Source organism: Mytilus edulis, chromosome 3, assembly GCF_963676685.1.
Source record: "Mytilus edulis chromosome 3, xbMytEdul2.2, whole genome shotgun sequence".
NCBI lineage: Eukaryota > Metazoa > Mollusca > Bivalvia > Mytilida > Mytilidae > Mytilus > Mytilus edulis.
Genome location: NC_092346.1, coordinates 105,467,285 through 105,477,063, shown reverse-complemented (window position 1 = coordinate 105,477,063; position 9,779 = coordinate 105,467,285). Strand labels below are relative to the sequence as shown.

General features: G+C 30.9%; 1 protein-coding gene across 1 annotated transcript; it reads left to right on the top strand.

Moving 5' to 3' along the window:
- Positions 1-1,493: 1,493 nt before the first annotated feature.
- LOC139514735 (emopamil-binding protein-like) lies at positions 1,494-6,782 on the top strand. The gene is made up of 4 exons (XM_071304377.1): positions 1,494-1,850; positions 3,594-3,663; positions 3,997-4,179; positions 4,743-6,782. The coding sequence occupies exons 1-4, from the start codon at positions 1,677-1,679 to the stop codon at positions 5,021-5,023; spliced, it is 708 nt and encodes a 235-aa protein (XP_071160478.1). The 5' UTR covers positions 1,494-1,676; the 3' UTR covers positions 5,024-6,782.
- The last annotated feature ends 2,997 nt before the right edge of the window (positions 6,783-9,779 follow it).

Here is a 9,779-nt window from a genome sequence, read left to right as displayed (position 1 = left end):
TATATATATATATTTGACTATTTGTGTTTAAATCAACGTGTTTTGTCCGATACATTTAGTCTGACACTACTATAGTAGTTTCAGGTTATGCAAAAGGTGAAATGTTAATATTCATGTCTTGTATTGTATTGTATTTTATTAAATAATACGATTAAAACAGCCCTAATTCTACCAAAACGGCATGCGTCAGTCATACTGGTGACGTCGTCCTTGTCATATAAAGTATGTGATCTATATTGCTTTTCGGCCTGGTCCAATATTTCCAATACGGACTGGCAATGAATCATGAATTACATGTAAACATATATTGTGCATGTAATTCAGGATTCATTGCCAGTCCGTATTGGAAATATGGGCCCTATATTCACATCATTGCCAGCCCGCATCACTGGCGGATCTAGAAATTTTCATAAGTGGGGGCCCACTGACTGCCTAAGGGGGGCCACTCCACTCACGCTTCAGTGATTCCCTATATAAGCAACCAAATTTTCCCATAAAGGGGGGGGGGGGCGGGCCCCCTGCCCCCTAAATCCGCATAGATCTGCGTATTGGAAATATTGGCCCTATATTCACATTTGATGTATGTAATACAGCATTCAGAACAAGTCTGTATTGAACAAGTTAGATTATTTAATAAAAGTGTTATGAACTGGCTGTTTCTGTAATGGCACTGGTATAGATTCTCGGTAATAATAAAATTAACGGTACCAATTTTATTGCACTAGATGCGCATTTCGACAATACATGTCTCTTCAGTGATGCTCGTGGCCAAAATATTTGAAATCCAAAGCTTATATAAAAGATGAAGAGCTATAATTCAAAAGGTCCAAAAAGTGTAGCCAAATCCGTGAAAGGAATCAGAGCTTTGCACGAGGGAGATACATTCCTTAATTTATATTAATTTCTAATATTTTGAAACAGTAAATTTTAATAACACAAACAATCCGTATTTTCATGCCAGTACCGAAGTACTGGCTACTGGGCTGGTGATACCCTCGGGGACTAATAGTCCACCAGCAGAGGCATCGACCCAGTAAGCTGTATTGGCCCTCGACCCTATGGGTATCGAGGCCAATACAGCAAACCTTGAATCTATTACGACTACACAAATTCTTACAATACACTTCTTGAACAGTCTAAGCTACCAGCACTAAAAATCAGAAGATTGAGAACCATATATGGCATTAGAGACATATAATATAAAATAATTAATAAATCGAGTCCAGAATTCATACATAATTTAGTAAACATTAAAGAAAATTCATATAACTTCAGGTACAAAGGCATAGCAGATATACCACGACAGAAAAACAACAACGAGGTATGGTAAGAAAAGCTTTAGTTATGAGGCAGCAAAACTCTGGAACTCCTTGCCAAATGAGGCAAGGAGCTTATCAACTTTTGGCCAGTTCAAAAATTTTATCTCCACCTGGTGTTTTTCAGAAAAATGTACATGCAGTTCTTGTAAATAATGTACTCACTTGCTGCCCCATAAATTGATCTCGAAGCCTGCTGCTTAGTATCATCCAACCTATTTCAGGAAGATTTTTGTCCGATCTATTTTGGGACGAAGTCTGTAAGGGTCGACTTGTACTCTTCATTCTTAAATTTAAGCTTAAATTTGACCACGAAAGAAAGCCGTTGCACCGCAAAACTTGTTCTTAAACTAAAAAAAGATGACAGCAAATGCCAGCTTGATAAACACAGTTACAATTATTTCACTAAGTGCAACAGCAGTTTATCTGGGGCTTAGTGTTTTCCTAGGTTTTTATTTGGGACGAAGGAAAAGCCAGACTGAAAAATGGATTACAACCTGGCTTGTTTTTGATGCACTTATACACTTTACTTTTGTAAGTTATGTGCCTGCTCATTAAAATTAATTACTGGACTGTCCAACATATATGACAGTTATTGCAAATCTTGCAAAAGTAAATGCTTTTTAAAAAGCTTGCAACTAGAAAATTAGTAGCTTTTCTAAAAAAGCTTGCAACTAGACAAATACATTTGTGTACTTGAAGCTTGTCATTGGACAGGCAATGCTTTTCTATTTATAAAGAGCTTAATGTCTCATAGCCAATACTATATATTTTTTTTTTCATTCTATTTTCATTCTGAAGTCACACCAATAAAAATAAGTTTCAATAGACCACTTTCGAGTTCATCCGTCACTGGAAAAAACTGGTCAATTATACGCGCCTTTATGACGTCATTTACCAGATAGGGAGGGTGGGGGTCGCCTGTATCCCTGCACTATTACGTTCATCAAGCGTCTTAGTGATCGTCATTGTGCAGGATAAACTAGAAATAATGGTTGTTCTGTAGGTACTTTTATTAATGACAATTCCCTAATGACAGCAATGCTGATTGTCAATTTTAAGAATTCAATTTGCCTAATGGTTCGCACAATATAGAATTATAGTTTTCCAACCACTTGCTCAACATTGGAATGGAAGTGACAACGCCCCTAAACGCACAAATGACGTTCACTAAAACCAGAGTTTTTGACGGAAATGCATCAAACTCAAAAGTTGTCTATTAACGGATATTAATTTCAATGACAGTTTTGGAATCAATTGTGCAACAAAAAAAATTAACAGTGTGTCATAGACGCCTGGTTATTAAATTGCCTTTTTTTTTTTAAAGCTTGAAATATGAAAAGTTATAGCTTTTGTTAAAAAAAGATGACCTTCTGAGTCTGAGATCTGGTTAATATATGACAATTTGGGTTGATTTGATTTGGGACATGTAGTTTCATCCATTCAGAATTATTAAAGTTGCAGATAAATTGTAGTAGAGGTAAAAAAAGGACAAGAAAAACAACTGAAACAATTTTTGGGGATTCTAATATATAAACCATGAGAAGGAGGTGCTGTCTTGATCTGACACCAGAGCTAAAAGACTTGATTCTTATTCATAGGCATTCTGTTTTTTTCCATAGGCTAATCTTTTTCATTAGACATATGAAATGTATAATTTATTAACTTTATAATATGTATTGTATGTTTAAGAAAAGCTTTACCCTGTACTTGTTTCTTTATTACTTTCACATAATTCCATATTACATACTGAATTTTCAAAGCAATATACAGCTTCCACCTAAAATGCAATCTTTGTCCCACCTTATCTGTAGTCCCAAACCTAAACAAGAACTTGCCACATCTTCTAGTAACACGTCTCACATTTGGACGTTAAGCAACTAACAATCAATCAATCACATTTGAAAGATGCTAAAGTCAGGCAAGCTTTTTTGAAAAGCTACTACTTGACATGCTTGTAATCCATGTCATTTTGTGTCAAATATAAAATTTCGATGAAAGGTTCTATTCTCTTGAGGCAATAGATACGAAAGGGACAGTTTAACTTGTAAGTTGAAAATAAACGGACAACACTATGGGGAAAAGAAAAGAAAAATACCTAACAACAACAACAGTTTACAAAACACAACATAGAAAATTAAAGTCTCAGTAACACAAACTCCAATATTAACCTGGGGTGATCTCAGGATAGGATGAATGACACATTCAAAAAAACTGTGATAGATTTAGTACTAGTAAACTTCATGACAATGAAAAAAATGTTTGTTGTATTTTCAGGAAGGTCCTTTTGTTTTGTTATCTCTCTATGGTACAATCAAAGAGTCAGACCATTTCACTGCTTCCCTCTGTAAGTATTATAAACTTATTTCCTTGCAATTTGCCTCCTTTTTGACTGCATAGATCTTCTCTATTTATACTGTATATCATATTGACCTCTGAAGAACACATTTTTTTCCCTATATTTAGCATATCATTTGTTTATTTGTAATTTGTTTGTGATTATTATAGTAGTTTGAATTAGTTTGAAATTTTTTAGTGCCAAGATAAAGAAGAAAATAAATTTTAAGATTTTATCATACTTTTATAAAAAGTAAAAAAATGTGTGTTGTATAAATGGAAGGATTATTGTATCCCTTATATACAAACATTGATTAAAACCTTAACATTGAATGTTTTCCAGGGAAAGAATATGCTCAAGCTGATAAAAGATGGGGTGTTGCAGACCCAACCATTGTATCTTTAGAAATATTAACAGTATTTTTGGATGGGCCGCTATGTGTAATTTTAATCTATGCCATTTTGAAGAACAAGTTTTATCGTCATTATGTGCAGTTAGTTCTGTGTGTTTGTGAATTGTATGGAGGTAAGATAACATGTTTTAATGGAGCATTGAATAATGTTTTAAAAGATAACCTCTAAAGACACATGTTTTTCTATGCACTTTATATAATGTGAACATTGATATCACTGTTGGTCATTTCTGTCCAAAGTTGATTGAAGGAATTGACTTTTGTTAAACATGTGGTTTTGGACAGAATAAAAAAGTGAAACAACATGTTCAAATTACATGTGTCCGAAGAGCTTTTCTTGATTTACCTTCATCAAGAATGCTCAAAATCGAATAGCTGATTTAAAATTAAGAGGATAACAAACAACTATGTTCCAATGTAAAAATTGTAATAATAGACATCTTTATGGCCATAGGAAAAAATATGAAGATTTACCAACCTTACAATGCCAGGAAAATTATTGATAAATATGAACAAAAAGAGATGTGGGTATGCATCAACAAGATATAAGACATTTAGAGATAAACACACAGTCTTCAACAATTATAGGTATATTATGTACAATTTGTCAGCTATAAATCTCTCATATTATATAAAAGTTGTTCAATGCTATGTAAATATTTTTTAATTTGTTTAGGTTGGATGACATTTTGTCCAGAATGGCTAACAAAAAGTGAGAACCTAGATACCAGTAATGCTTTGTATCTGTGGATCTACCTGGTGTTCTTTAATGGTGTGTGGGTTGTCATTCCACTCTACCTGATGTGGCATTCATGGGTGGAGATGAAACGTTGTATGACTACATTAGCTGTAACAGACGGAGGTCATGGCACAGAGGTCACTGAAACAACAACTGTCACCACAACAACCTCTCGTCATAAATATAATACTAGGACTAGGCCGAAAAAAGAAGATTGACAATTATAAAAAATTTATCTAGGTCTAAATTAAATATAAGATTTGTTAACCTCATGCAGCTATTTAAAAGTCTTATACTACCTTAAATTTACATACTTGTAACAATATTTTGTAGCCATGAGCATCTAAATGTAAAATAAAACATATACACATGCTAGTCTCTTTTCAACAGTTATCAAAATGTTTGCAATATCATCAAATGTTTTCTGTTATAACTGTTTTATTACGAGATTCACATCTATGCAATATATATATTTACTTGTGTTTACTAACCTTGTTATGGACAGCATAATTGAAGATTTAATGCAGTTTGTAAGAAACTAAAATACAGATTTTATTGCTGTATTGACTTACTAGACATTTTTATGCCATGTTAACTGTAATACATGCGTTCCAAGATGTTCTTCTCATTCAGTTTCTTCTCAGCATTATTTAGACTTTTAAGTCAATAGATCCTACCTCAGCATTTATTTTATCACAGTGCTTTTGAAGATACAGAAAACATAAATTTTCAAATTACAGTTTCATTGTCACCTCAGTGGCTATCATATTCCATTAAAGAGTCAAACAATATGATAATTTTTAATCAACATATTGATGAAGTTTATTCAATGGGTTTTTAATTTTTTTTTTTAAATGTGATTAATTTGGAAGAAACAATGAATGTAGTATAAACTATGAAAGTTAATTTTTTTTTAAATTTTTATATCATGTGTTTGGTTGTGAAATTTTGAACAACTTTGTTGCTAAGTATTTTTTCTCTAACTTTTACCATTATCATTATTTTGACAATTATGTGTTTGGATTTCCTAAATTCCATAGTAATATTTTTTGCTTCAGTTGTATGTTAATAAAAACAATTTTTCTTTGTGAGTCAAAATATTCCAAAGTATCATTACAGCCTACCAAAGGTCAAAGGTGATTTGGATGTCTTTTGTTGAGAAGTACATTGTGTTTTATTTATATACAATGAACATGTTGGGTTGTAAAAGAAGGGTAAAAAAGGGGGAGTATTTGGACAGTATTGAGTAATTTGAGAACTTTAAAAACCACCAAAAATACATTCATTTGAATGGGTTGGGCATCTTTATTAAAATAATAACTTTTGAATGGTGTTCACCATATTTTTTCCATGGCAATGAAAAATCAAAGAGCTGAATAGCTCTGAGGGGAAAGATGGCCCTTGTTTCTATTTCATTTTTTTGGGGTGGGGGTTTGGGGAGGGGGGTTATCTTTTGATAGTCTTCATATAAAGAATGAAAAAAAGAACAGCTAGAACATGTGGAAGGTTGACACTATTGGAATCAATTGTTGTTTAATGTAATTTCTTTTCTTTAGTTTAGGATTCAATTTAGACCAATGGAAGAGATCTGCATCTTCTAAATCTAAACATTCAATTAAAGTTGATAGTTAATTATCTAAAATTCAACTAGTTGAATTCTGTCATTTAACAACAACTACAATTATTTTTGAAATCTTAATAGTGTACGACTGAACTGTAGGCTAGGGCCATATTCCATTTTTTGTGACAGTACTCTTAAAATTTTTTTTTTTTTTTTTTAAGAAAGTTAGGACTGAAAAATCTATTCAGTTTTAAATTTCCATTGATAAAGTTCCCAGTTATATCTCTCATCACAGGGATACAGGTACTAATAAAAATAACAATATGATTGATGTAAACTGTGTGAAGCTTGTTTCCAAATCCTACATTTTGAAATATTTGTAAAATTTCATGAATAAATAGGTTTAAACTACAAAATGCAACATTTGTAATTTTTTTTGTAGCTATTACAATGATTATGTTGGTACACAAAATTTAGTTTTAATGAAAGACTACTTATCATATACTAAATGTCACATTTTAAGTGTTTATTTTAGTGGATAATTAGCTCATAAATTGAGGTGCTCCTGAATTGGAGGAAGATTCTCAAAACAGAGTTTTACAGAAGAAAAAAAAATGGAAAAGATCGTTTCTCTCCCCGATCTCATGTAGCCCCTCGGACTTCCTGTTTACTTTGAAAGTTGCATGTTGATGTTTAAATCATCTACAGCAAACATCATTATGTTTAAATTCAACAAATACTATTTTTTAATAAGTGCACAATCTTTGAGAATGATTTAAATAACCAGTGAAGGATATCCCTGCTTATGCGTAGTGTGGCATTCCAACAATGACGTCACTTTAAAATATAATGTAGGTTGGATATATTTAAAATATCTTGTCATACTGATTTTTCCGGATTGTAAAAGAAACGTAAATAGTGTAAAGGAGAGCTCGATATATGATAATTTCGAGAGAAACAGAATTGAAATGTGTAAAAAAGTGTTTAAAGTCAATTTATTCATTTGTGTCTCCCCATCTCATCATTCTTAGTAAGATTTGTTGGGGGTTTTTCCACACTATAAAAACAAAATGAATGATGTGAGGGAATATCACTCTAGTCAAACCCATTGGGGATTGACGGCTTGAAGCCGTCTTCCCCAAAAAAACCAATGTCATGACACAGTAACAAATAAATTAACATTTTTCTATAATATTTGGTTGTGTTTGATACATATTGTATAAGTTTGTTTATATTGTTATGGCAGAAATAGTATATATTGATAAGTAAGGGAAGAACCTGTACCATTATATTATAGAATTCATGCTTATTTTTACAAATTTACATATTTATCATTTGTTACCTGTTGTTGTTATTTTAACAGAAATCAAAGAATTAAAACTATACTGATAATTTTTAAACATTTATATGGTGTTACTATGAATAATGTGTGCACCTATTATATTTATTATGTCATATCAATTCAGGTGGATCATTGGTATATAGGAATCATATAGTTCTTCAGGTAGAATATTCTTATACTTTGCCAAACTGAAGATTTTCCTTCCTATTTTTTTTCTCAAAAATATGATAAAATATAGGTCACTATGCTTTTTTCAAGCTACAAGTCGTGCAAAATTGCATAAACTTGCATAGATTGTTCATGAAAAAAAACCCCACATTTTTATGAAATAAAGTACGAGAAGAAAGATTATATAATATGTTTTAAGAAAATAAAAAAAAACAAATGGTGGCACCGAACTTGTTTCATTGTTACTAGTTAAATATAAAAATGTCACTATCATTCTAGAATATATAGAGAAATGACCTTAAATTGTAAATAAAATACATCATGGTAGAATTTAGTCCAAAGTTGTAAACAAAAACATCTTTAATTTTAATAAAAATCATTGATTTTTTTTGTGTAAAAATAATTGAATGGTAATATTATTAATGTTCAAAGAGGTTTAACAGTTGAAAGGTTGCATAAGTTTAATTTAATGTAAAATAAATAAATAGTTTTAACACATATTTGTAGGAGGGATACCAAGCAAGTATTAAATAAATTTTACATGAGAGGTGATTTCCATTGGAAAATTTATCACAATATACATATTTTCATTACAATGTGTAGACATGGTCTGTTTATGTAATAATTGAATTTATTGTGACTTGATGGATTCTGTACTACAGAACATTTCCTCCCCTTCACTATTATCTTTCAATATTGGTGCTCCAGTGATAATTCATACATATATACAGCTTTTTTTACCAGTCATAATTCATACATATATACAGCTTTTTTCCAGTGATAATTCATACATATATACAGCTTTTTATACCAGTGATTATTAACTGCTCAAATATTTATTATATTTATCAATTTAGTAGCTTTTGCTACAACTGTATATATATATATATATATATTTTAAATGTGTTTTGTTTTTGTATTTTGATGTCTAGCTTTCTTCTGAAAAATATATTTAATTTGTATACATGTAGTTTCAACTGATATAAGAATATATTTGTGTACAAGTAAAGTTAATACTGAAACACATATCAACATTTTGTTTTGATTGAAAGCAATTTTGAATGGCTTCTCTAATTTGAAATAAGGTAAAAACTTTTAAAACAAACAGCAAAAAGTGCTTTTATTATTATTATTGTTTTATATTATATTGGGATTTTCAACTCAAAGCAAAAGCTAACAAATAACTGCACTAGGTTGATAAAATTTGCTGTTATTGAAAGGTGGTAAATTTCTAAATTTTATTATTTAGAGGTCACTGACAGTTTAACCACCAGTTGTCCATGATTTATTTCATAAATAAAAATAAATTTTGCTGATTTTTTTTTTGTGTTTACAAAAACATAGGATCTTACTCCAGCAGACTAATTTGACCTGAGTTGATGTCTTTTTTACAATATTTTGTAAAGTTATATTAAGCCTGATTACATTCTCTTTGCTGCACTTTATTGCTGGCTCTGACCATTTCTGATAAAATTCATCTCAATTGCTCATTAGACATCAAATTTGGTATGTTTTATATTAAGCTTTTAGAGTAGAAATGTTTTTGAATAGTTATTATATATCTTAAAACATATATTTGTAGCAGGCATATATTTTAATAATAAAATGGAATGTTACATACTTGTTTTTCATGAGTCAATAATTAACTGGAAAGTTTATTCTTTGTTGTATATCTTAATCTGCATATGTCAGAAAGACGATGGGATGCCACTAGTTGTCTAAGTATACTAACAACTGTACATACTAGCCTGTCAACACTAAGGTTGTGAGTTCAAATCCAGGTTGTGGCAGATGCTATCAATTCTAATCTTAATTGACTAGAATTGTCAGTTTCCTGATACCGTATAAAATTAAAATTGAAAATGGAAATGGGAATGTGTTAAAGAGACAACAACCCTAGTAA

Bases quoted from the DNA above. Each gene is read 5' to 3' on its own strand.
- LOC139514735 (XM_071304377.1), top strand. From the start codon at position 1,677: ATGACAGCAAATGCCAGCTTGATAAACACAGTTACAATTATTTCACTA. The intron at 1,851-3,593 runs GTAAGTTATGTG...TTGTATTTTCAG, and splicing joins CACTTATACACTTTACTTTT to GAAGGTCCTTTTGTTTTGTT. The intron at 4,180-4,742 runs GTAAGATAACAT...TAATTTGTTTAG, and splicing joins TGTTTGTGAATTGTATGGAG to GTTGGATGACATTTTGTCCA.